At 47.4% G+C, this 26,424-nt stretch overlaps 2 protein-coding genes across 6 annotated transcripts; both read left to right on the top strand.

Annotated features, from left to right (window-relative positions):
- Positions 1–5,261: 5,261 nt before the first annotated feature.
- mfsd6l (major facilitator superfamily domain containing 6-like) lies at positions 5,262–11,060 on the top strand. Its single transcript, XM_047013889.1, has 3 exons — positions 5,262–5,479; positions 8,256–8,841; positions 8,998–11,060. The coding sequence occupies exons 2-3, from the start codon at positions 8,269–8,271 to the stop codon at positions 10,321–10,323; spliced, it is 1,899 nt and encodes a 632-aa protein (XP_046869845.1). The 5' UTR covers positions 5,262–5,479; positions 8,256–8,268; the 3' UTR covers positions 10,324–11,060.
- A 130-nt stretch (positions 11,061–11,190) lies between these two features.
- tom1 (target of myb1 membrane trafficking protein) lies at positions 11,191–25,655 on the top strand. 5 transcript variants are annotated; one of them, XM_047013908.1, is made up of 15 exons: positions 11,191–12,272; positions 15,848–15,932; positions 16,117–16,195; positions 18,024–18,173; positions 18,335–18,469; positions 19,095–19,205; positions 19,679–19,795; positions 20,690–20,820; positions 20,910–20,946; positions 21,185–21,323; positions 21,706–21,760; positions 22,183–22,237; positions 23,215–23,274; positions 23,426–23,462; positions 24,976–25,655. In XM_047013908.1, exons 1-15 carry the CDS (start codon positions 12,221–12,223, stop codon positions 25,065–25,067), a joined length of 1,335 nt encoding a protein of 444 aa, XP_046869864.1. In that variant the 5' UTR covers positions 11,191–12,220; the 3' UTR covers positions 25,068–25,655. The 5 variants fall into 5 exon arrangements, with proteins under 5 accessions (XP_046869864.1, XP_046869863.1, XP_046869867.1 ...); XM_047013907.1 differs by having other exon boundaries at positions 11,192–12,272; positions 20,687–20,820; XM_047013909.1 differs by lacking the exon at positions 11,191–12,272 and adding an exon at positions 15,191–15,472 and having other exon boundaries at positions 20,687–20,820.
- The last annotated feature ends 769 nt before the right edge of the window (positions 25,656–26,424 follow it).

Raw genomic sequence — 26,424 nt, 5'->3', positions numbered from 1 at the left:
CTAGGTGAAAATGCTGTGTTTATTTCCTTGCTTTCTGAATTTTTGTGGTTGATGTCGTGGTAGTTTTTGCAGACAATCAATTGTTCAAGCTGAAGTTGGGTGAAGTATAGAGTTAATGTTTATTTGACGTGGGTTTAAGCATAATAACGTTACCAACATAACATCATCAGCACACAAACATAAGACAATAACACAAAGACAATTCCATACAGCTCCATCTAGCATTCTAGAATGGAACCGGGAGAATCCAGCCCACCAGCACTACTCAGCTGATGGCCCTGAACCCCCCAGAACATTCTTCAACAGACCATTTTATAGATACAACAGTTCTCAAAAGTCATTGGTCCATCCTACAGACCTGAAGCTATACCAATTCTCTTCTGTCATTGGTTAAATCCTTAGAACAATACAGTTGAATCCACATTTTCTTCAGACCAAACTGTCTCTTCCCCCCAGGTGACAAGAACCCTATCAGGTCACCCAGACTTCATGTCTCCTAGTTAGGTGTTTATAAAACTACAGGTGGCATCTCTACCAAATGGAGTTGAATTAACATACATTGTATCAAGCTTCTTCCTGAAACACATTCATTGTACATATAGGCCCAAAACTTCTTTCACATTGACTAACAGTACTTCCATTTATACTGCGACCACTACAGTAAGAAGAGCTCAAAATGCAAAATGTATAATGCAAATAGAAAATAAACATCCTGTAAGAAGGACAATCACAGTATTTGTGATTTATATCATGTCAAACTCATGAGGTGGAACATATGTAAAATTCAGGGACATATTATAGTTATGGGTTCATGAAAACATTTTTATAATCGTGTTTTCAACTCCTCCCAGCAGTGTGTGAAGGGTATTCAGAAGGTTCATTGTATGTTAGGACTTTATGTGTATTTTGAATGCAAAGTTTGGTTTCTACGACTGATATTATGGTTTTGACTACAATATTTAATTGTGGGACAAAAGTTAAAGGTTTGGCCATAACAGTGTAAGTATGAAGATGTGTGTTTACAGTTTGGCACATTCAAAAAATCTGTTTTAGCAATTGAGAAAAACTGTAACTTGAAAAAATAAGTTTTATTAACTATTTTTATTAAATATTTTATTTATAAACACGCATTATTGCATACGTGTCAAACTCAAGGGCCATATCCGGCCCATAAGATCATTTTATATATCTTCAGACATCCAAAGTCTCCTGGAATATCTAGCAGATTATCCAAGAATTAAAAGGCGGCCTGCAATCGCAGCAGAAAATGTTCACAAAAGCTACAGCTAAAAACAATGTTTTTACATTGTAAACATTGTTACAACTGGCCCTTTGAGGGCAACCATAATGCTGATGTGGCCCTTGGTGAAAATGAATTTAACACCCCTGAATTATTGGGTTAGGTTAGGGTTAGGTTAGAGAGTTGTGACATGCAGCTTGCCTTATAGGGTTAGGTTAGGTTTAGCTTGCTGTGACATGCAGCTTGCATTATTGGGTTCCATTACATTAACCTCTGCTGATTCTCTGGTCTGTCAGCAGTCTGTGATCACTCCTGAATCAAAATCCTGTACCTCCTCTTCCTCCTCCTTCTCATCTTCCTCCTCTTACACCTCCCCTCCAACTCCTCTTTCCCCTGAGCCGTGCAGCTCTGTGGCTCTGCATCACCTGAGGAGCATCCGCACAGAGCTCAGTACCCCTGCTGCGTCCCCTGCCTGCCACACCACGGCATCACAAACTAGTACATGCTGATCTGTTATTATATGTTATTGGAGAACCCCTACCCTTTTCCACACCATTGCATGTTATAAAGCTGTTATTATGTGTCGCAAATGTGTTATATACATGTTATAAAGCTGTTATTACATGTTGTCAAGATGTTATGACATGCTACAACATGTAACAGTGTTGCTGTCACGCTCTGCCCCTGGAACAGGTGCTCTTTACCAGAGGAGGCTCATAGCGGAGCAGGACCTACACTGCCCCCTGCAGGAGAGGTGTAGTGAGTGCAAGAAGAAGCTACATCATGTGAACTTTACGAAAATCAATGCTATTAGTAGGCCTACTGTACAGTATTCCTTTCACTTGGTTTTTAGAAATATAGGCCTATTCTAGATGGAACATACGTTCCACATACGATTCAGACTTACAACATATACGTTGTTCTTTTTGCTTTGTGTTTTTAGTATGAAGCTCTTATGTCGGATTAAAGAAACTGTAAACTTGAATATCTGGCTCCGTCGTTGTTCTAGCCCGGCAAAGCAAGCCAAGTTAAATAGGCCTACATATATGTTACTATTATGATGATGATGATGAGTGTTGCTTTACAACTACTAGCTCACTGTTATTGTTAATGCCATCATTGTGGTGTTAACTGACATAACATTGCATAACCATAACAATATTGTGGTTATCAGACATGATTTATTCATCTTTGTGTTTGCTCCAGAAGAACATGTCAACAATCTATAATGATGCCTTAACATGCCACGATATCACCAATTATATAGGCTATAATCACGTTTGTCATGCCATGACAAAATTGTTAAATCTGCTTTAAAATAACGGAAATAAACTATATATACAACCGTCATGTATGTGTGCAACCATTTGTAAAACTGGCTACAGCAGGGCAGGCAACTGTAGATTATCAAGCCCTTTTTCCTTGTGCTCATTCAGCCCAGGTAAATCGGCGATTGGCTAATGTTCCCTTTTGTGCTCGTGCCCTGTTCGTACCTGCGAGTACAGTTCCAGGCAGGGGCGCCGCCAGGAATTTGGGGCCCCATGGAAAAAGAAATTCTGACTGTCAGTCAAGGGCCCTTGGAATTGTCCCAACCTTTCCCCCCAATACGGCGCCCCTGGTTCCAGGCAACTTTTATTGACTTAGGCAAATAAATGGGTGCTTGTTTACCCATTTTGCATTGGCTCAATTTTTCTATCAAAAAGCTAGTAGTAGAGCCAGGTTCGAGAATAGAAAAAAATACATTCCCAAGAAACCAGACACTCGACGGGCATGGCTGATGTTTTTCTATGAGAAGATCCCTGCGAAGTTTGACACTCATTTACTCATTTGCTTGAACCATTTCACTAAAGACAATTTTGAATGAAAACCTAAAGATGGATTTGCTAAGCCGCTGTTGCTGAAAAGAGGTGCTGATCCACTCGTATGCTCATCACAAACGCAAGCTGTAAGTATGATTTTGTCCCTAACAGTTAGCCTATTAGTAATGCTAACGTCTCCTGTATCTAGCATAGGTAGAATGCTAAATACGTTTCTAAACACATCAACATACCTTACTTAGCAAATAACTCTAACTAGACTAGCTGTAGTCGGCATTAAAAGGGAAGTTTACAAAAAATAGCCAGAAAACAAATAGCAGTTTAGCCTATTGCTAACACACATCTGGCTATCTATTTTAAAGAACTGGAGAAAGGCAGGTGCTATACATTGCTAATAGCATTGCTAATAACTGTTGCTGACAAACTCATATTACAGCTTGCGGTTGTGATGAACATAAGGTCGGAACGCACCTCTTTTCAGCAACAGCTTCATAGCAAATCCTACTTTACATTGTACCAGGTTTTCAAAAACCTGTCCTTGGTGAAATGGTTTGCGCAAATGTGTCGATGGTCGAACCATGGGCTTGTCTAGCCCTATTTTGGGGGGGCTGGAGCATTACCCCTAACGTTTCATTTTACAAAATTATACAAAAAAGAATATATATATTTTCTTTTTATATATATTTTTTCTTTCATATTTAAATCTAAATGTTTTAATTTTTCTTCTTAAAACCCAATAGAGTACACTATTTAAAAGGATATTTTCAAACATTTCTTCTGGGGGAACATGCCCCCAGACCCCCCTGGTTTTGCTGGGTCACAGGAAAAATAATAGGTTTTATCTAGGGGCTTAGCCCCCCCAAAAGGGGGAACCTAGATTCGCCCCTGGGTCGAACTGCACAGGGATCTTCTATGCTACGGTATAGACAAACATCAGCCATGCCCTTCTAGTCAATGTTAGTTAGACTCTAGCTTTTTATTAACGCTGATTTGCAAGGAATGCAAGAACAGCTAGATAGCGAAAACACCTACTGTAGGCATGTAAACTAGTTTAGCTTGCTAACGCAAGAGCATAAGTAGAATGTGTGATGATTTAGCCTACCCTTACGAAAAAGTTTAATTTGTAAGTATACTTAAGTATAAAAAGCATACTATTATAATGGTACTTAAAGCTTACTAGCAGTGTACTTATTTATATAGTAGTTTTGTACTAAGTAAACTGAATTGTCCCACTTTTTAGGTCATTTAGTACACTTTAAAGTACACTTATAGTGTATTTTGAGGTTTACTTTTGAATACTGTAAAGTAGCCTGTGTAGTGCACTTTTAGTTCATGAAGTATACTTCCTAAAGTACTTCAAAGTATACCTTGGAATACTCTAAAGTAACCTGTGTAGTGCACTTTCAGTTCATGAAGTATACTTCCTAAAGTACCTCAAAGTAGTTTGGAATACTTTCAAGTGCATCTTAAATTCATGTTAGTACTGCAAGAAGTAAACTTAATAAATATCCATTTACTATGATTTACTAATATATTTAAATGATTAGCGGCCCCTCAAACGCCGCCGATCTTGCGTCACTTGACGAGAAAGGGGGCCCTCGCCAAGTGACACTGCTAATTATTAGCTGAAAGAAGCTAATTACTGCGTATGCACACATGTCTTTAAATCCAGCTCTTCTGATGAAACTCATGAAGTTACATTTGTATTTCGAACAAACGAACAGAAGTGGAAACAAATAACGTAATAATTTCAAATTATATCTAGTCAATCTGTTGAAAACAGTGTTGTGTAGACACAATAGATTTATTTGTACGTTTTTATTTTAAGTCTCAACCTTCCTTGTTTCAGTGAGTGCTGTGGCCGTGTTGCGTCTTTGCTCCGCAGCTTCACTTGTTGTAAACCACCAATCAGTCCGCAGCTCATCTATATATTAATGAGCATACTATAAAAAGAGAAAACTTAGCGTTTTCTCCCGGGAACATTTCACTGGATGTGTCAGGGGGCATAGAACAGCACCCGGGCCATTTTCAGCCCAACCAATGTTAAATACCATTCAGAGACCTTAAGGAACAGTGTGAAATACCCCCAAAACCCAGTCAATCAACCCTTTAATACAATAAAATCGACCGGACGAGTTGGGTACCTAATCGTAAATGCGATACCACCAATATCCACCAGGGCCGTTGCCTTACTTTAAGCCGAGGAGCGAAGGGCGGGGGATCTGGTATAGAACCAGACACGGAACTTAATCACCTACACGTATTCTAATCCAAGGAGTGGTTTCGGACGATAATGACAGCAGTATAATAAGAGGAAGACAAGTAGAGGGAATCCATAAATTTGTATCCTGAAGTTGCCTAAAGAGTGATTCCCTTGTTTTATGAGGAAGCAATTAGGCTATTCTATGCCGCGCTGATACAGGTGCGTCTGTTTTTACACCTCGCGTGAACGTGAGTTCTGGAGTTGCCATAAGCAGATAAGTTCTCAGCGCAAGTTTTTAATGCAGGCGAGTTTACTCAGTAGCCTATTTTATATCTGTCGCATACGCCTTTTCACGCTTAAGGGCAGGGCCGTACGCAGGCCCCAAAAAATACTGAGGTCATGAGTCAGAACTTCTAGGCGGGTTCGGGGGCATGCTCCCCCGGATTTTTTTTAAATTACATTATTTAAATATGGCCATTTTCTCTTATTGAGTATTAAGGAGCAAAAACATCATCATTATGACATTTGAATATGGGGCGGTGTGGAGCTTTTGAAAGTTTGAGGTAAACATGGGGCATTCTGAGGCTTTTTGAAGGACCTTTATGGGACTCATGAAGTAAGGGCAAGTTACCACAATTTTTTTTAAATTATTATTATATGGCAACGACGGTACGAGCGTTTTGATTGGATAACGGGTAGTCACCCCAGCGTGTTGCCCTCCTCGCCGGTCAATACGGATCCGTATTGCCCTCTGACGTCAGCTTCAAAATGAGCGATATCGACGAGTCAGCTGCTGAGTTTTACTATCCAGATGATGCTGAAAAGCTTTGTCATCGAAAGTGAGGATGAAGACCAGACTCTTTGAATCACTTGTGTCGTTATTTTGTGATGAAATTAAAGCCATTTTAGCAGAACCATGTTGTCCGCTTTCTATCAAAAGTAATGAGTTGCTTGGCAACACATGAAACACACCGTGAGAAGACTTAAGAGCTAGCTACAATTAGCCTAAAGGTACCATTTATTTTCGTTTACAAAATGAAAAGAATCTAAAATTGCCATATAATAAACTACTTACTAACCTCGACCGTTCGGTCATGCCGGGAAATATCAAACTGAGGCTGGAACGTATCGACCGAGCGATAGCGAGTCAGTTTGATATTTCCCAATTGCCACTGAATTTCATTTTCAATCAATCACATCAATGACATATCATATCAATCGCAAAATGAATGTTGATTCAACCGGTGGAAATTGATTGACAACCGGTACAGTACAGTACTGACGGAGTTAACCAAACTTTGATTTGATGTTTCCTTATCTGAGTAGTACGCTGCTGCAATACAATATTTCCACATGAAAATGAATCTTTCTTCTCACAGTCATCTGCCACTTAAACTTCTCTTAACCTACATGTTTAGTTTGCTGCGCTCCTCTTCCAGTGACTGTAACTAACATAGGCTATTCACTAACAGTAGCGGTATGTCTATGGCGGAAACATCAGCGTCCGACTTGTGTTTGGTGATTACCATAACGACAGTACGTTTTGTTGATGACGCGCAGCACATATGTCCAAACTCTTGAGCTACTCGGCTCTTCAAGTATAAAATCACGTTACGGTTTGTGGGAGACCAAGATCATCGTCCTGCAGTCAGTTTCACGTGTACTTTATTTTGAGTTTATATACCACGATTTAAGCAAAAAAAAAAACAGAAATACGAAAAAAAATACCGAGGACACGACCTCGGTGTCCTCAATGGTAGTTACGGCCCTGCTTAAGGGAGATACGTTTCAGCCAAGGTTTCAAAAAAATATAGCATTTTGAATAATGTCTTCCAGTTCAGCTGAAATATATACTTCCTTGTTTACATGCCACATCTACTTTGCCTATGTGTCCTTTAGGCTACGTACCAATAACATTGAAATATAATTCATTTAGCACATTGGCGGAAATTCCGGGGGACTCTAGGCAAAATATGATTTATCACCCCAATATACATTACAACCAGGGCTCGACGTGTTTATGTCAAGCGCTGAGTAGACCGTAGAAAATACAAAAATTGCTCTTCAGAAAATGTAATATAATTGTCTCCCCCAAAGTAAATATGAGATTTTCGCTCCAGATTTAGCAGGCGCTTTGCTTAAAAGCATATGGAAAGTAGGCTATTCTACATCAGATAATCAGGATCAGAGGTACGTAGTTCTGATAATAATTTGATGTTTTACTCTCCAAGCACTCAGTTCCAGAAAGACCAAACACACAAGGAAACACTCACACTTAATCATTCCATCCATATCTTAGTCAGTTCCAACCGTTCCTTGAGTCAGGTTAATGTTAGGGTTTGTGTCAGGTTAGGGTTTGTCAGGTTAGGGTGTGAGTCAGGTCACCAAAATACGGTGCAGCAGTGTTCCCTATATCATGTGGTGCCAAGTTGCACTTGTGTGTAAAGCGTAAAGGAACAGTTCAAATGGGTCAGACTGGGTTGTTTGTGTCAGCTGCCTATCTAATGTTATTTTTTGTAACATATCATTCATATTAACATACGTACCATTCATATTTATATTTTGAATACACTTGATTGTAAAAGTTTTGGACATTTTGGTTGTGGCTTGTGTTTGTCACTGGACACAGGTACTGGTCTCTCCTGTGTTAGGGAGGGCTGTCAGCAGCACTGGTCTCTCCTGTGTTAGAGAGGGCTGTCCAGCAGCACTGGTCTCTCCTGTGTTAGAGAGGGCTGTCCAGCAGCACTGGTCTCTCCTGTGTTAGAGAGGGCTGTCCAGCAGTTCTGCTACTGATGTGGTAACTTTGCACCATGAGTGGTAAATACAGACAGTTCCTTGACTCTGACCACCAAAATGCTCTTAGAGCTATGCATTTTGTATCCTTGATTTTCTGCAGTGCTTTGTACATGTACTATTTGTATCCCACTTTCGAATCAAGTTTGCTAAATGAATCAAATGCAATGAAAAACAAAACCTATTGTAATGCAATCCCCAGACCCACCGCCATCATGAGGAGAAACCAGCAGGTCAACGTGAGGGCAACCATCACCCTCGCCTCCACCTTCCACTTCCTATTCGCCTGCGCCCGTGCCTGTGCCCTCCCCTTCCTCACCCTCTACCTTCGCCACCTCGGCCTCTCCCCCGCCATGGCGGGCATCTGTGCAGCGACGCGTCACTTGGTGTCCCTGATGGGGCGTCCGCTGGGCTGTGTGCTGGCTGGGGCCTGGGGCAACAGGAGGCTGCTGGGAGCAGGTTCCCTTCTGGGAGCTGCGGGCGCTGCCCTTATCATCGTCCTCCTACCCTCCACCGTCCCAGAGACGCTGGGCAGTCAGTGCAACCTGTCCTTCTCTCTCCCCATCCTCCCCAGTGGGCATCCGGGAGAAGACTTGTGGGACTCAGGGAGAGGAGTGGCACCCACCACTGGCTCCCAAATGCCATTGAATGTAAATTCAACTTTATTTAAAAAGACACTCAATCACACAGAATCTGTTCTGATTGGGAATGTTACAGTCCCTCTGCCCCAGCCTCACCTTTCCCAGCCCCAGCCTCACCTTTCCCAGCCCCAGCCTCCACCCTCCCAGCCCCAGCCTCACCTTTCCCAGCCCCAGCCTCCACCCTCCCAGCCCCAGCCTCCACCCTCCCAGCCCCAGCCTCCACCCTCCCAACCCCAGCCTCACCTTTCCCAGCCCCATCCTCCACCCTCCCAGCCCCAGCCTCCACCCTCCCAGCCCCGGCCTCCACCCTCCCAGCCCCAGCCTCCACCCTCCCAGCCCCGGCCTCCACCCTCCCAGCCCCAGCTTCCCAGCCTCAGGTCTAAGGGGTCCAGCAGCAACCTGAGTGTGGCAGCAGATACCAGAAGGCCTGTCCACCACCACCCTACCCCCACCCACAGGAGGGCAGGGAGAGGCCTGAAGGGGCCAGGGGAGAAGCAGCCTCAGAGAGAGATAGATGGCACTCGTTTTGACTTCCTGGGCGGCCTGAAATCAATGGACGCGCAGCACCAGCTGTTCTTCCTGCTCCTCATGGCGCTCTCCCTGTGGGAGGCATGCTCCGCCCCTCTGGAGTGGATGCTGGACGACGGCCTGCACGAGTACCTTGACTCTGTTGACGCCTCCGATCGCTACGGCGACAGTGGTGTGTGGGGGCTGCTGGGAGGGGCGTGTGGGGCGACCAGCGTCGGGCTCCTGGTGAGTCAGCTAGGTTGCCTCCCCTTGACCCCTCACAGCCCCAGGGGCGCGTTGCATTTCTACTCCTACACGGTGCTGACGGCCCTGGCCCTCCCCCTGGTGGCCCTCCTGCCCCTCCAGCGCCACAGGAGGAAGTGTGATTTCATATGCTCCGCCCTCAAGCCCCTGCGGATGGTGTGGGCCAACAGCCATGCCCTGCTTTTGGCAGCCATTATGCTGCTGGTGGGCGCAGCCCAGGCCACCATGGACGACTTCCTGCTGTGGGCCATAGAGGACCAGGGAGGCTCGGAGCTGCAGATGGGCCTGGCCCTGGGCCTGGGCCTGCTCTCCAGGGCTGCCTACCCCCTGCTGGGGCCTGGCCTGGCTCGCAGGCTCAGCCCGGGCCTGCTGCTAGGGCTGGGGCTTGGCTGCTCGGCCCTGCAGGCCCTCTGCTTCAGCCTGCTGTGGAGCCCCTGGGCCGCCCTGCCTGCCCAGACGCTCTGCTGCATCAGCTCTGGCGCCATCTGGTGGACGGTGGGGGTGCAGGTGGGTGGCGTGGCATCGCCTAGGGAAGAGCGGGTAGTGAGGAGGCTGTACGAGGTCCTGGCGCTGGACTTGGGTGCCGGGCTTGGCAGTCTGGCTGGGGGTGTGGCCGTCCAAAGGGTGGGCGTTGCCTGGATGTTCAGGGGGGCGGGGCTGATGCTGGCGGTGTCCTGCGTCTGTCTGCCTCTTCTCTGGAAAGCCCCCAGTCAGCGCAGGATCAACTACTCCCGCCTCCTGGCAGCCGGCGACAGCGAGCTCAGCGAATCAGAGTCGGAGCTGGAACATGATTGGCTGGAGAAAGCCATTGAGGACGACAGAAGCAACAATGACAGGACCAGGAGGACGGCTCTGTAGAAACCAGCAGAGTGACCAGTGGACTAAATCGAGACCAGCAGAGAGACCAGCAGAGAGTACATTTGTTCTCATTTGTTGTCAGGTGTTATTATGGGTCAGTCACTTTCTACTTAATCTGTTCCTCTCAGCCATATGGATGGAAAAAATACCATGTGTGTGCGTGTGAGTGTATATGCGTGTGTGTGTGCGTGTGTGTGAGCGTGTGTGAGCATGTGTGAGCGTGTGTGAGCGTGTGTGAGCGTGTGTGTGTGGTGAAGGCAAGGACCAGGGATGGTGAACCGGGCAGCTGTCTGAGCAGTGCTGTATTTGTTTATGACCAACAGTTCAACACTTTATCTGAGGCTGGGAGTTGTAGTCCAACACTGAACTGTCTGTAGTCCAATCCTGTCTGGCTGTCCCAGGGATGTGTCTGTACAAATTGGACAGGGGGGTACTTTTGTGATTGTTTTGTATCTGTTGTGTTATTTAAAATCTGTTGGAGTGTGGAGAAATGTGTCTGTGTTCATGGTTATTTGGTCCTTTTCTGGAGCAGGTCAGCATGAAAAACAAGGAGCCTAGAAACCAGGGGCCTTGAAACCAGGAGCCTAGAAACCAGGGGCCTTGAAACCAGGAGCCTAGAAACCAGGGGCCTAGAAACCAGGAGCCCCAGGAACCAGGAACTCCCCCTCAACCAACCTAAACCTAACCAGGGCTTGTTGTTGTTGAAGTTCACCCTGGTGTGTGTTGGAATACAACAGTCCTCCTCACAGAAGCTGATGTATGATGCCTCTGTGAGTTCATCCAGACTATTGGTAGCAGTCGTGAACATATCCCAGTCAGTGCAGTCCAAGCACGCCCGCAGATCCTCCATAGCCTCACTGGTCCACTGTTGGGTATGTTTGTGCACCAGTGATTTGATTTAAATAACATTACTTATTTCTCGAGACATAAGTCAATGTTACATTATATTACTTAGTCTTGTTAGCGGTATCGATAAGCTTGGACCTTATTGATATTCGGGTTTTGAGAAATTTGGAACTGGGTCCTTACAGAACCGGTTCTCGATACCCATCTCTATTTATACAATATTGTATAGCCTATTCTACAATGTTGCTCCAATTGCTATTTTACTGCGTGGTGCTATTGATATAGTGTTATTGTGCTGTATAGTGCTACTGCTGGTGATACTGTTGCAAAAATGTTATGTAATATAGATGTTACTGTTACACTGTGTGTTATTTTTAGTTGAGCGTGTCTGGTAGTTGAGATTTCTTCGTCCCCCCGGAACGAAGAAATCTTGTGCCGCCCCCTACCAGTACTGGTTTTGGCCAGTAAAGGACGCCAAACACACAAATTGCGGAAAAAGCCGCCCCTCTCGAAAATGACGCTTCTAACTTCGTGCCTAAAACCGCCCCTGGATGTGGTTAGGCGATACAGACCGAAATAGGCTACTGTAGAAATAACGCGTCTGGTGCAATGGGTTGTTGTTTGTTGATGTCTTTTTTTTAAACTTTATTTAACAGCGCACCGAAGCGGCAAACACCCAAACGCACTTATCATCAAAAGACCTTTCAGAGCTTAATATGTCTATGTTTGGTCTAAACTCTGACGGGTTTAATTTCAATAGATTCATAGGTTTTCCTTATTGGTCTATTTAGAACATGTCCATTTTGAACGACATATAGGCCTACCTTTAGACTCTAAAGGTACATGTTCAAAATATCACAAACTACTTTGCCAGTTTGAAACAAGGTCAGATGAAGTAACGCGCTCCAGTAGCCTTGCCCTTTAATGGATTACGTCACCTAATTCAACTGGTGCCCCTACCTCATTGCTTTAAGAAACGCTCCTCCCGGTTTTGTTGGAGCGGAGTGGGACGGCTGGTACGCGGAACCAGGGAACAGAGGACAATACGAAAATGGATTTTTTAATTGGGAATCCGTTTTCTACGGCAGTGGGACAGCGAATAGGTAGGTAGAGAAAGAAGGATTAGCCTTAGCGAAACGATGAAGTGCATCGTACTATTGTAAGGAACAAGTGAAGTTGTCTAATTTTGTATTTACATTGCAAGCAAATGTGTTGTCGACAAACAATAAACGCTTGTTCGAGGTAAATAGGGTTAGAATGAGATTAACATAGTTTTCTTGTTACCAGGCGTCTATGTGAAAGTTAAAACTCTTTTAGTTGATTAGAATTGACAGATTATTCCTGGATTGACACTTGCACTGCACAATGGGGACACGTAGGCGGGCTGATCCGCAAGGTGATTGGACAATTGGTGTGGCGTTGCTATGCCACAGACGACGTTTATAGGGGAGAAAAGCCGGCCTGTTTCTCCCATAGACTTATACAGTAGGCACAGCGAGTCTGCTCTTTAAAGATGGTGTCCTCATTCATTTCTTAGAGAAGTGCTCAGTTGTGCAGCGATGCAAGCGAGAGCGCGAAACGGACCGCGCCACCTTGTCATCTTTCCAGTTCCGGCTCGTCCGGTCTTGCGCAGAACAGTGACTCGCATTGCTCCTAGCAGTGGCGGATAGTGATGGGAAGTTCGGTTCTTTTTACTGATTCGGTTCTTTGAATCTCGTTCAGTAAAATGAACGAATCTTTTTTCGAGTCATTTGTTCATTTCAGGGGGGGGGGGGGGGGGGGGGGGGGGTGGGGGGGGGGGGGGGGGTTGGGGGCTATACGTCCACTGCAAAGGACGTATAGCCCCTATACGTCCACTGTAGGTTAGTGCATGACATGTGCACCAGCAAATACTATTTCAAAATAAATTCCTGCATTAAAATAATGTATCATGAGTTTGTATGATTTGGTCATGTATTATCACACTAGCATTTAATTATCACGTCAAACAATTACACTGCACTAAACTGTAAGTGTAAATGTAAAGTGAAAATAACAAAACCAGTCAGTATGATGACTTGAGCGAATATCATTCATTCACGTCTTACTAAAACAGCGGCCACGCGAAAGGGAATAAGGAAACTGTTTCCTCTACTAAAAAATACAATGCGGGTCACATGAAAAAAGGATCCAAAGACTCGTAGAAAGACCGAGTCGGGGAAGGAACTAATCATTCGTTTCCTCTAGCTACAGAGCCTATGCAGGTCACGTGAAAAATGATCCAAAGACTCGTAGAAAGACCGAGTCGGGAAAGGAACAAATCGTTCGTTTCCTCTTGCTACAGCCTGTACAGGTCACGTGAAAAATGATCCAAAGACTCGTAGAAAGACCGAGTCGGGAAAGGAACGAATCGTTCGTTTCCTCTAGCTACAGAGCCTATGCAGGTCACGTGAAAAATGATCCAAAGACTCGTAGAAAGACCGAGTCGGGAAATGAACGAATCACTCGTTGAGAGGACTCGTTACTCCCGAGTCCTTATAAGGATTCGTTCAAAATGAACGAATCGTTCACGAACGACACATCACTAGTGGCGGAACTAGAGTTTTATACATGGGGTGGCCAAGGGGTGGCCAAGGCTAGCCTGACGTTGTCATACTCATAATTCTAGTCAGAATATGAGTCTGAAAACTCTCCGTTGGGCTGTGACTACGGGGCGTGTTTCAACCGAACTCTTAAAACAATTCCTCTTTGCTCAATTGGATAGACCTACAACCAATCAGAGCAACGTACTATGTTGTTTGTTGAAAACAAATTCAACCCAAGCGCTCTTTCGTGACTTTGTTGATTACGTTACTGTTGATCATCTGTCCATCATCGTATAAAGCCCACCCTGGCAATTTCATTGGTTCGCCCAGATTCTGGTTTTCTGTAGTTGGTCCCCAATACGAGACCCTCCAGACCCAACTTCCCGACCAGATTTTTTTTGGGCGGGGAGAAGTTGGGCTGGCAGCCAGGCTAGGCCAAGGCTACTTCAGGGGGTCCATAGTCCAGAGTCTTGGGTCACTGTTTTAATTAATATATACAGTATAATCTGGGTCTATAAGTGCTGGAACATACAAAATATTTTTGGGAAAAAAAGCTCAAGCACCAGGGACATATAATAGCATTTCTGTGTTAGAAATAACACAGTACATACTAGTTTATTTACAAAACAAAGTGAATTTACAAACCCCAAGAAACATTGCAATTTGACTTGACGGGTAGCAGAAATCAAGCAGAAATGGACTTGAAAAATATAAATAACTTGGTGCCCAACCACATTACACATTTCCAGTATAATATTTACGTTCATATATATTATGTTAACTAATAGCAAAGAAAAGTTGTGGAATTGGCCTAAACAAGACCAAATTAAATCTGTGGACCGCCTGGGCCAAAAATGCCAGGGCCGATTTATTGTCCCAGTCCAGCCCTGGTTGTGGATAGTATGTCCAAAAATAAAGCCAAGTCACTCATTTAGTGGCAGAATCCATTGTTATGTCTACAAAATTATTTAAGATATAGGCTAGTATAAGTTTAGCTAACTTGCAAATCCTGAGGATAGCCTACAGTAGCAGACCTTTCTATGTGACAACGGACACCCTTTGTCCCTCGGGAGTTTCCGTAGGCTTGATGTTGAACGCATTTGTGAAATCAGTGAGGGCTGTTAGAATAGCGATGTCAAGAAGAGCAGTGGTAAAATACAAGTTATGAAAAGAGACAGCGTCAGTGTCTTTTTGTCCACAGGATCATGTACAATTAGATCTAAACCGAACTTACAAAGAGCTCGGTTACACTACCAAAGTTGAATCAGTAATGTTGTTAGCGATGCTAGCTTATTTTGCTAGAGCTAGCTAGCCTATAACATTTCACAGGGTCTTGCAGCTGTTTGATTAACTGAAATTATTATGAAATGTTATGTTCTATAAGCCATTTGCCTACTTTAGCAAGGCACAGTATTTCCAAGCCCTGATAGTGTAACTGAGATAGCCTAAATAATTCCTCTTTTAAGTAATAAGGCCCCGTTCAAGTGTTGAGCATTAAATTAGCTGCACAGTCTGAGTACAAACCTTCTGACTGTCTCAGTTTGTCTGTTATTGGAGTCGAAGTTCCAACATTAACGTACACAGCTAGTGTAGGCTAATCAACATTCGTAAAAAATGTTCAGGAAACCTAAACCCAATGCAAACCTTAAAACTTAAAATCAAATAGACAAAAAGACTCTGAACCTCAAGTTGCTCCCGATGGGCAGAGCGAAGCCTTGCATGGCAGCTTGCTGCCGTTGGTATGTGTGAGTGTGAGTATGAATGGGTGAATGAGAGGCAAATATTGTAAAGCGCTTTTGAGTGCCGATAAGGTAGAAAAGCGCTATATAAATGCAGTCCATTTACCATTTACTTACAGTAAGTACAGCGACATTCTTTCGAGGCAAGTAGTGCCTCGCCCAAGGAAAACGTCATTTTGCGCAGCAAGGAATCAAACCGGCAACCTTCTAAATAATAGCCCGATTCCCTAACCGCTCAGCCGACTCCCTATTAGACATGTTAATTGTCTAGTTTACTTAGTAACTTAGAATTACAAGTCATCATTGTCTGTGTGTGTGTGTGTGTGTGTGTGTGTAAACGTGTACATGTGTGTGTGGGTGTGTGTGTGTTCCCAGAGCGTGCAACCTGCCCCAGCCTGCAGTCAGAGGACTGGGCCCTCAACATGGAGATCTGTGACATCATCAACGAAACTGAGGACGGGTGAGTATCTGGCTAGGAAACAGGAAACTAGGGGACAAGAAGCTGGGGGACAGGAAGCTGGGGGACAGGAAACTAGGGGACAGGAAGCTAGGGGACTGGAAACTAGCGGACAGGAAGCAAGGGGACAGGTTAGGGGACGGGATGCTGTTGCCATGGTGACGTGATGCTGGTGTTGCTGTTTCAGACCTAAAGATGCTGTCAGAGCCCTGAAGAAGAGGATTGTGGGAAACAAGAACTTCAGAGAGGTCATGCTGACCCTGACCGTGAGCTCTTCTCCTTCCTCTCCTTTCCTTTCCTCCCTCTCTCTTCTCCTCCCACTGTCCTCTCTTTTCCTCCCTCTCTCCTCCCTCTCTCCTCTCCTTCTCTCTTCTCCTCCCTCTGTCCTCTCTTTTTCTCCCTCTCTCCTCCCTCTCCTCTCCTTCTCTCTTCTCCTCCCTCTCTCCTCTTCTCCCTCTCTTCTCCCTCTCTCCTCTTCTCCCTCTCTTCTCCCTCTCTCCTCTTCTCCCTCTCTTCTCCTCCCTCTCTCCTCCCTCTCTTCTCCCTCTCTCCTCCCTCTCCTCTCCTTCTCTCTTCTCCTCCCTCTCTCCTCTTCTCCCTCTCTCCTCCCTCTCCTCTCCTTCTCCCTCTCTTCTCCCTCTCTCCTCTCCTCCCTCTCTTCTCCCTCTCTCCTCTCCTCCCTCTCTCCTCTTCTCCCTCTCTTCTCCCTCTCTCCTCTCCTCCCTCTCCTCTCCTTCTCTCTTCTCCTCCCTCTCTCCTCTTCTCCCTCTCTTCTCCCTCTCTCCTCTTCTCCCTCTCTTCTCCTCCCTCTCTCCTCTTCTCCCTCTCTTCTCCCTCTCTCCTCTCCTCCCTCTCTTCTCCCTCTCTCCTCTCCTCCCTCTCTCCTCTTCTCCCTCTCTCCTCTCCTCCCTCTCCTCTCCTTCTCTCTTCTCCTCCCTCTCTCCTCTTCTCCCTCTCTTCTCCCTCTCTCCTCTCCTCCCTCTCCTCTCCTTCTCTCTTCTCCTCCCTCTCTCCTCTTCTCCCTCTCTTCTCCCTCTCTCCTCTTCTCCCTCTCTTCTCCTCCCTCTCTCCTCTTCTCCCTCTCTTCTCCCTCTCTCCTCTCCTCCCTCTCTTCTCCCTCTCTCCTCTCCTCCCTCTCTCCTCTTCTCCCTCTCTTCTCCCTCTCTCCTCTCCTCCCTCTCCTCTCCTTCTCTCTTCTCCTCCCTCTCTCCTCTTCTCCCTCTCTTCTCCCTCTCTCCTCTCCTCCCTCTCCTCTCCTTCTCTCTTCTCCTCCCTCTCTCCTCTTCTCCCTCTCTCCTCCCTCTCCTCTCCTTCTCTCTTCTCCTCCCTCTCTCCTCTTCTCCCTCTCTCCTCCCTCTCCTCTCCTTCTCTCTTCTCCTCCCTCTCTCCTCTCCTCCCTCTCTTCTCCCTCTCTCCTCTCCTCCCTCTTGTCATCACTAGTAATCTGGGGCCTCATGTACAAAGGATTGCACAGCTTTCATACCAGAAGATAGCGTACGGCCAAAACACGAAAAGTACCTACGCACAGAAATATTCACATGTATAAAACTGGTTGTACGCCAGGTCCTGCGCACTTTTCCTTTATAAATCACAATCAACGTGAGATTGACCGCACGTGAACGAGCCACTGACCCCGCCTTGCCTCCTCCCATAAATGAATATGCAGATGAGCTATAAATCTGGGGTTCATTTATTTGTCTGAATTACCGTATTTCTTCGATTAAACGCCGCCCTTGAATAAACGCTGCACCAAAAATGAACGTTATTTAATAAACGCTGCAGCGTTTATTCGAAGAAATATGGTAAAATGGCTAAACACGCAAAAAAGAAAAAACCTCCCTCCCCCCTCCTCCCACTCCCCCCCTCCCCTCCTCCCTCCCCCCTCCTCCCACTCCCCTCCTCCCACTCCCCACCTCCCTCCCCCCTCCTCCCACTCCCAACCTAACTCCTCCCTGTCCCCCCCACCCCCTCCCTTGCTCCCCTCCCCCCTCCTCTCACTCCCCTCCCCTCTCCCCCTCCTCCCCACCCCCCTCCTCTCCTCCCTCTCCCCCCTCCTTCCTCTCCCCCCCTCCCTCTCCCCTCCCCCCGGGACAGGTTCTGGAGGCGTGTGTGAAGAACTGTGGCCCCAAGCTGCATGTACTGGTGTCCAACAGGGAGTTTGTAGAGGGGGTTCTGGTCCGCTGCATCCTGCCCAAGAACAACCCCCCCCAGGTGCTGCAGGACAGAGTCCTGAGCATCATCCAGGTACACTCACACACACTCACACCTGCACACTCGACCTGCACACTCAGACCTGCACACTCACACCTGCACGCTCACACCTGCACACTCACACCTGTACACCTGCACACTCACACCTGTACACCTGCACACTCACACCTGTACACCTGCACCCTGTGTTCCAGGCGTGGGCGGATGCGTTCCGCAGCTCCCCGGCTCTGACGGGCGTGGTCTCTGTCTACGAGGACCTGAGGAGGCGGGGCCTGGAGTTCCCCATGACAGAGCTGCATGGATACTCCCCCATCCTCCCCCCTGACAGGGTAGGACTCTCCCATCCTCCCCCCTGACAGGGTAGGACTCTCCCCCATCCTCCCCCCTGACAGGGTAGGACTCCCCCATCCTCCCCCCTGACAGGGTAGGACTCTCCCATCCTCCCCCCTGACAGGGTAGGACTCTCCCCCATCCTCCCCCCTGACAGGGTAGGACTCCCCCATCCTCCCCCCTGACAGGGTAGGACTCTCCCCCATCCTCCCCCCTGACAGGGTAGGACTCTTCCCCCTGACAGGGTAGGACTCTCCCCCATCCTCTCACCTGACAGGGTAGGACTCTCCCCCCTGACAGGGTAGGACTCTCCCCCCTGACAGGGTAGGACTCTCCCCCATCCTCTCACCTACAACCAGGTTTAATAATCTTCCTTTAACTGTTCTTCACTAACTCTTCCAGTCCAGCTGTGGCCTTGTCTAACTGCATGTTTCCTGTCCCTCATTCTGTCCCTCCCCCATCCTCACCCCTTCCCCACCACCCCCATCCTCACCCCTTCCCCACCACCCCCATCCTCACCCCTTCCCCACCACCCCCATCCTCACCCCTTCCCCACCACCCCCATCCTCACCTCTTCCCCACCACCCCCATCCTCACCCCTTCCCCACCACCCCCATCCTACAGAGTGTATCTGCCTCTGCTGCTCCCCCCTCCCCCAAGCCTCCCCCTCCCTCCCCACTGTGCCCCGCACACCAGCCCAACCCGGATGGACCAGTTTCCTTAAGCCCCTACCAGGTGACAAACACACACGTACCTCACACATACCTCATACACCTCAAACACACACCTCACACACATACCCCACACACACCACAAACACCTCACCTCCACCTTCACTCACCTCCATCTCCACTCTCACCTCCAACCTCATCACATATCCACCCTCACCTCCACACACACCATCCTCACCTCTCACACACCATCCTCACCTCCACCTTCTCCTACCTCAACACACCATCCTCACCTCCACCTTCTCCTACCTCAACACACCATCCTCACCTCCACCTTCTCCTACCTCCACACACCATCCTCACCTTCTCCTACCTCCACACACACCATCCTCACCTCCACACACACCATCCTCACCTCCACCTTCTCCTACCTCCACACACACCATCCTGCAACCTCCATCTTCTCATCCACCCTAACCCTCTACTCTCCCCAGCATGTTACATCAGACAAGATGTTGCTGTTTTTTCCTCCTCCAGGTGAGGAAGCTGAGGGCGGACCTGGTGGTTGTCCGGGGCAACCTGGCAATGATGTCAGACATACTGAGTCATCTGGAACCGGGGTCAGCCAATCACAAGGACTCAGAGCTTCTGCAGGTGGGACTGGGAGGGTGCTGAGTGGGACCATATGTCTCACTGTTCTCCTGTTCTCTTCTCCCTCTTTCTCTCGTCCTCCTCTCCTCTCTATCCTCCTTCTCTTCCAACTTCTCCTCCTTTCCTTCTTCTCCTCTCTCTCTCCCTCCCTATCTCTCCTCTCTCCTCTCTCTCCTACCTCCTTCTCCTCCCTTCCTCCCTCCTCATCTCTCTCCTCTCTCTCTCTCTCTCCTCTCTTCTCCCTCCTCCTCCCTTCCTCTCTCTCCTTCTCTCTCTCCTCTCCTCTTTCTCTCCCTCTCCTTCCTCCTCCTCCTCCTCTCTCTCTAACAGCAGCTGTATGAGTGTGTAAGGACTCTCTCTCTCTAACAGCAGCTGTACAGGGTGTGTAAGGACTCTCTCTAACAGCAGCTGTATGAGTGTGTATGGACTCTCTCTCTCTAACAGCAGCTGTACGGGGTGTGTAAGGACTCTCTCTCTAACAGCAGCTGTATGGGGTGTGTAAGGACTCTCTCTCTCTAACAGCAGCTGTACGGGGTGTGTAAGGACTCTCTAACAGCAGCTGTATGAGTGTGTAAGGACTCTCTCTCTAACAGCAGCTGTCCGGGGTGTGTAAGGACTCTCTCTCTAACAGCAGCTGTATGAGTGTGTAAGGACTCTATCTCTCTAACAGCAGCTGTACGGGGTGTGCAAGGACTCTCTCTAACAGCAGCTGTATGAGTGTGTAAGGACTCTCTCTCTAACAGCAGCTGTATGAGTGTGTAAGGACTCTCTCTCTAACAGCAGCTGTACGGGGTGTGTAAGGACTCTCTCCCTAACAGCAGCTGTATGAGTGTGTAAGGACTCTCTCTAACAGCAGCTGTTTGAGTGTGTAAGGACTCTCTATCTCTCTAACAGCAGCTGTACGGGGTGTGTAAGGACGTGCAGGATCGGATTGTGGAACTTGTCCCCAGTCTCAGCGAGGAGCATCTGATAAAGGAGCTGCTGGTTGCCAATGACGACATCAACACCACCTTCACACGCTACCACAGGTACTTTTCTCACCCATGACCTCTCATCCCTGACCCATGACCTCTCACCCCTGACTCAGTGCTAACCCTGCTGGTTCTTATTTCACCAGGTTTGAGCAGCAATACAGTCAGAATACAACACAGCAGGTGAGAGGTGTGTGAGTGTGAGTCTGTGTCACAAACATGAAGTGTCTTTCTGTCTATCAGAGCCCCACCTAAAGAAGTCTCTTTCTGTCTATCAGAGCCCCACCTATATGAAGTCTCTTTCTGTCTATCAGAGCCCCACCTATATGAAGTCTCTTTCTGTCTATCAGAGCCCCACCTATATGAAGTCTCTTTCTGTCTATCAGAGCCCCACCTAAAGAAGTCTCTTTCTGTCTATCAGAGCCCCACCTACGTCAACCTCATTGACCTCCAATCTGATGTCAAGCCCTTCAACCAATCAGAGTGTGCTGCTTCTCCCACCTACAGCCATCTTAACCAATACACTGTTGACAGTGTATCCAGTCAGATGACAAGACTTAGTGAGTGCCTTCCTGCCTACCAGCCTGCCTGCCTGCCTGCCTGTCTATCATCCTGCCTGTCAGCCTGCCTGTCTGTCTGTCTCTGCCTGCGTGCCTGCCTTCCTGCCAGCCTGCCTGTCTACCAGCCTGCCTGTCTACCAGCCTGCCTGTCTACCAGCCTGCCTGTCTATCAGCCTGCCTGTCTACCAGCCTGCCTGTCTACCAGCCGGTCTTCCTGTCTGTCTGTCTGCCTGTCTGTCTGCCTGTGTACCTGTCTGCCTGTCTGCCTGTCTGTGTCTGTCTATCTGCCAAACAGACACCCTCAACAGTCAGACAGTTGTAGGTTTGGGATGCTAGGTGATAAAGAATGTTAATGATAACATGGAGTCTGTTTTCCCCACAGCAACACAAGCTGATGACTCACTTCTACAGAAGAGGAGCCCCTCCCCCACTCAGAGGTACACACACACACGCACACACACCCTCATACACACACACATACATATACACACGCACACACACCCTCATACACACACACATACATATACACACGCACACACACCCTCATACACACACACATACACACACACACACGCACACACACCCTCATACACACACACATACATATACACACGCACACACACCCTCATACACACACACACATACATATACACACGCACACACAACCTCATACACACACATACATATACACACGCACACACACCCTCATACACACACACATACATATACACACGCACCCTCATACACACACACATACATATACACACGCACACAAGTGAGTCAATGTCTCCCCCCTAAGCATGTTGTGTGCTGTCTCTAAGTAACCATCTCAAGGTAACCTTGTTTTCGTCTATCGCAGTGGGCTAAAAGCAGGAGCTGCAGATCTGGATCACAACACCTGCAAACCAGAACAGGCCAGTACCCTGCCGTGTGTGTCTGGTGTGTGTCTGGTGTGTGTCCGGTGTGTGTGTGTGTGTGTCTGGTGTGTGTGTGTGTGTGTGTCTGGTGTGTGTGTGTGTCTGGTGTGTGTGTGTGTCTGGTGTGTGTCTGGTGTGTGTCTGGTGTGTGTGTGTGTCTGGTGTGTGTGTCTGGTGTGTGTCTGGTGTATGTCTGGTGTATGTCTGGTGTGTGTGCGTGTGTCTGGTGTGTGTCTGGTGTGTGTGTGTGTCTGGTGTGTGTCTGGTGTGTGTCTGGTGTGTGTGTGTGTCTGGTGTGTGTGTGTGTGTCTGGTGTGTGTGTGTGTGTGTCTGGTGTGTGTGTGTGTCTGGTGTGTGTCTGGTGTGTGTCTGGTGTGTGTGTGTGTCTAGATTGTGTGTGTCTGGTGTGTGTCTGGTGTGTGTCTGGTGTGTGTGTGTGTCTGGTGTGTGTCTGGTGTGTGTCTGGTGTGTGTGTGTGTGTCTAGTGTGTGTGCGTGTGTCTGGTGTATGTATGTGTCTGGTTTGTGTCTGGTTTGTGTCTGGTGCGTGTCTGGTGTGTGTCTGGTGTATGTGTGTGTCTGGTGTGTGTCTGGTGTATGTATGTGTCTGGTGTGTGTCTGTGTCTGGTGTATGTATGTGTCTGGTTTGTGTCTGGTTTGTGTCTGGTGCGTGTCTGGTGCGTGTCTGGTGTGTGTCACTAATGTGTCTAGGTTTTGGTGCCTGCGTTTAGATTTGACATTGCTCAATCTAAAACTAGTCTTAATCTGAGTCTAAGTAACTACTAATCTATAGAGACGTTCTACTGCTAATTCATTACCACGTCCCTCCCCCCCTCCCTCCCTCCCTTCTCTCTCCCTTCTCCCCCCCTCTCCCTTCTCTCTCTCCCCCTACTATCTTCGCCCCTTTTTCTACCCCCCTCCCTTCTCCCTCCCCCCATCCCTCCCCGCCTCTCTCTCTCCCTTCACCCCCCACAGATCCTTGTCAGTCAGACTTCAGTAATGGACGACATTGAGAAGTGGCTGGACGTGGATGAGGTAGGCACACATACACACACCAGACACACATATACTGGACACACACATAGACCGGACACACACACACCAGACAAACACTCAAACTTAATGAGCCTATCACTGCCAATAATATGTGTGTGTGTGGTGCTCCTGTTGTGTGTGTGTGTTCTAGGAAGAGGACCTTTCAGAGGAGGGAGTGACCAGCGAGGGTGAGTTCTGTATATGAAAGAAATATGAGGCCATCTAGGGTGAAACTTGCTCATACTCATGCACTCCTCAGCTGTTCTTTAGCACTGTTGTACTGATATCATGAGAGAGACAGAGACAGAGAGACAGAGAGACAGAGAGACAGAGAGACAGAGAGACAGAGAGACAGAGAGACAGAGAGACAGAGAGACAGAGAGGAACGGTACATGTATTCGTATTGAACCCAAACGGTACGGGCGTCACGGTTCGGTGCATGAAATTACACGGAGAATACACGGTATAAAAGTAAATAAAACTTGCGTGCAAATTAATTAATGTAATGCGGAACTACTGTTAGATACTCGTGTTCTTTAGGGACACCTAATCTGTTGTTTTAGCTCTGAAGCTCTGATTGGCGCCACCGTTAGTCAGAGATAGCCAGAGGCGTTGTTAGACCCTTTTTACTGGGGAAAACTAAAGAACGTTTTTAAATAATAGGCCTACTGATCATCTTATTTTGACAAAAACAATATTACATGAAGCTCAAAAAACTGTATTTGCGCTCAAATGAATGCTAAATAAATGTGCGTGCTGGCATTAACTATTGATGTCCATACCAAAGTTGATATCAAACTTTCGTCCCTGAACTGTTGTAAGTGGGTTAAGCAAAGGGAGTTTCTATAACCGAGTAGTGGCAGCAAGCACAGTTGTGGGGTATGTGAGTGGAAATATAGCTAACATGCTAACGCATATAACGCATCTGGCGTGTGCTAAATGACAAAAAATATCCGACGCCATCACTCAGGTGTGCCAATCACTGGAACGAGACAAAAACTCCCTACAGTGCTTAACCATGTATGAGTGTTTCATGGGGTAGCACAGGTGATGAGTGCATGTGTATGAGTGTTTCATGGGGTAGCGCAGCTGAGGAGTGCATGTGTATGAGTGTTTCATGGGGTAGCGCAGCTGAGGAGTGCATGTGTATGAGTGTTTCATGGGGTAGCACAGCTGAGGAGTGCATGTGTATGATTGTTTCATGGGGTAGCACAGCTGAGGAGGGCATGTGTATGAGTGTTTCATGGGGTAGCGCAGCTGAGGAGTGCATGTGTATGAGCAAGTTTTTCAGGAGTTTCCCCCTAGACGGCCTCACATAGAAAAACCATGACTCTCCCTCTTTATCTCTCTCTCACTTGACTTCTATGACTGTCCCTTTCTCTCCCCTCCACCTCCCTCTCGCATGGTCTTTCTCCGTTGCCCTCTATCCCTCTCCTTCCCTCCCTCCTACCCCCTCCTTCCCTCTCCTTCCCTCTCCTACCCTCTCCTCCCTCCTACCCCCTCCTTCCCTCTTCTACCCTCTCCTCTCTCCTTCCTTCCCTCCCTCCTGCCCCCTCCTTCCCTCTCCTCCCTCCTACCCCCTCCTTCCCTCTCCTAACCTCTCCTACCCTCCTTCCTTCCCTCTCCTACCCTCTCCTCCCTCCTTCCTTCCCTCCCTCCTACCCCCTCCTTCCCTCTCCTACTCTCTCCTTCCCTGCTCAGAGTTTGACAGATTCCTGGCAGAGAGGGCACAAGCTGCAGAGAGGCTCCCATCCCTGAAGACTTCCTCTAACACCAAACAATCACAGCCATAGGCCACACCACTTCCTGTCTCTTGACCAATGGGTTTCTCCCTGGTGGGAGGGCCAGGGACCTGACTGGCTGGCTGGATAATTGACACACGCAGCCAGCCAATGACAGGTGTGTTGTGACAGATGCCTGCCTGCCTCAGGTGGGTGAGGTGTTACTATGTCTGTTCTTATAGAAATGCTCAGTTATGTTGGACCAAAAGTTCAGCTGAGCTGGAAGAGATGCATGTACAGTTTGTATTCTAAGCTTTCTGTTGATGAAAGACTGTTTCTGTATGTGTGTGCGTGTGTGTATGCTGATATTTGCACATTTATATGTATTTTAATCCTTACTACTGAATATGTTAAATGTTAACATGGTGTGGGTTAACCTGTGAAGTACTTGAGGAAGTGGATGGTTTTGTTACACTTGAGATGCTGTGAAGTCAAGGAATGGATGATGAGTCATGTGATGCTTGTCATGTGACACTATCACAGTGGTGGTTGATAATGCCAAAACACAACTAGGAGAACATGCTGTCTGTAAGGGTTTTGAAGTTAACATGTTACACAGTGTCCTAATGAATTACTATCATTAAACCGGCTAATGTCACATACCTGTTAACCTGTTGTGATTTTTCTGGGGGGAAGGGAGGAGAGAGGAGGAACGACAGGAGAGGAGGAGGAAGAAAAGAAAGTAGAGGGTGAGAGGAGGTGTATGGAGAGAGAGGGGGAGAGGAGGTGTATGGAGAGGGAGAGGAGGTAAGTGGAGAGAGAGAGGGAGAGAGGAGGTGTATGGAGAGAGAGGGAGAGGAGGTAAGTGGAGAGAGGGGGAGAGAGGGGGAGAGGAGGTAAGTCGAGAGAGAGGGGGAGGAGGTAAGAGGAGAGAGAGAGGGAGAGGAGGTAGAGAGAGTGGAGAGAGAGAGTTGGAGAGTTGTATAGAGAGAAATAAGAAATTTATACTACTCCGATACAGACAGACAGACAAACGGATTCTGACAGATTCGATTTACTCTTTCAAATTGATAGTACTCCGAAGGCTGTGGGTGCTGAAAACAATTCATCGCCAGAACAGTAGGTGGAGCAACATTTTTTGAACCTTAGAGAACCCTGCCCCATGACGTCTTTGTGTGTGGAAGTCGTCGATTGTTTATTTACCCCCTCCCGCCTTTTCCTCACACAGTGAACGATGGCGAATATAATATTGTGAATGAAACAGGAAATGTGAAGTCCGGAGATGTGAAATTCCGGAATTGATGTCGTTCGGAAATGATGTCGTTAGCGGACCAATCACAGCCAAGGGGTATCTGTAAAATGCGGATGGTAATCAGGAAAATCAGGAGGTGCACGACGAGCTCTCCGAGGGGTTCGGAGAGCTCGTCCT

The sequence above is a fragment of the Hypomesus transpacificus genome, unplaced genomic scaffold (assembly GCF_021917145.1).
Source record: "Hypomesus transpacificus isolate Combined female unplaced genomic scaffold, fHypTra1 scaffold_206, whole genome shotgun sequence".
NCBI classification, from domain to species: domain Eukaryota; kingdom Metazoa; phylum Chordata; class Actinopteri; order Osmeriformes; family Osmeridae; genus Hypomesus; species Hypomesus transpacificus.
Note: the sequence above shows the minus strand (reverse complement) of the source record. Positions and strands in the feature narration are given on the sequence as shown.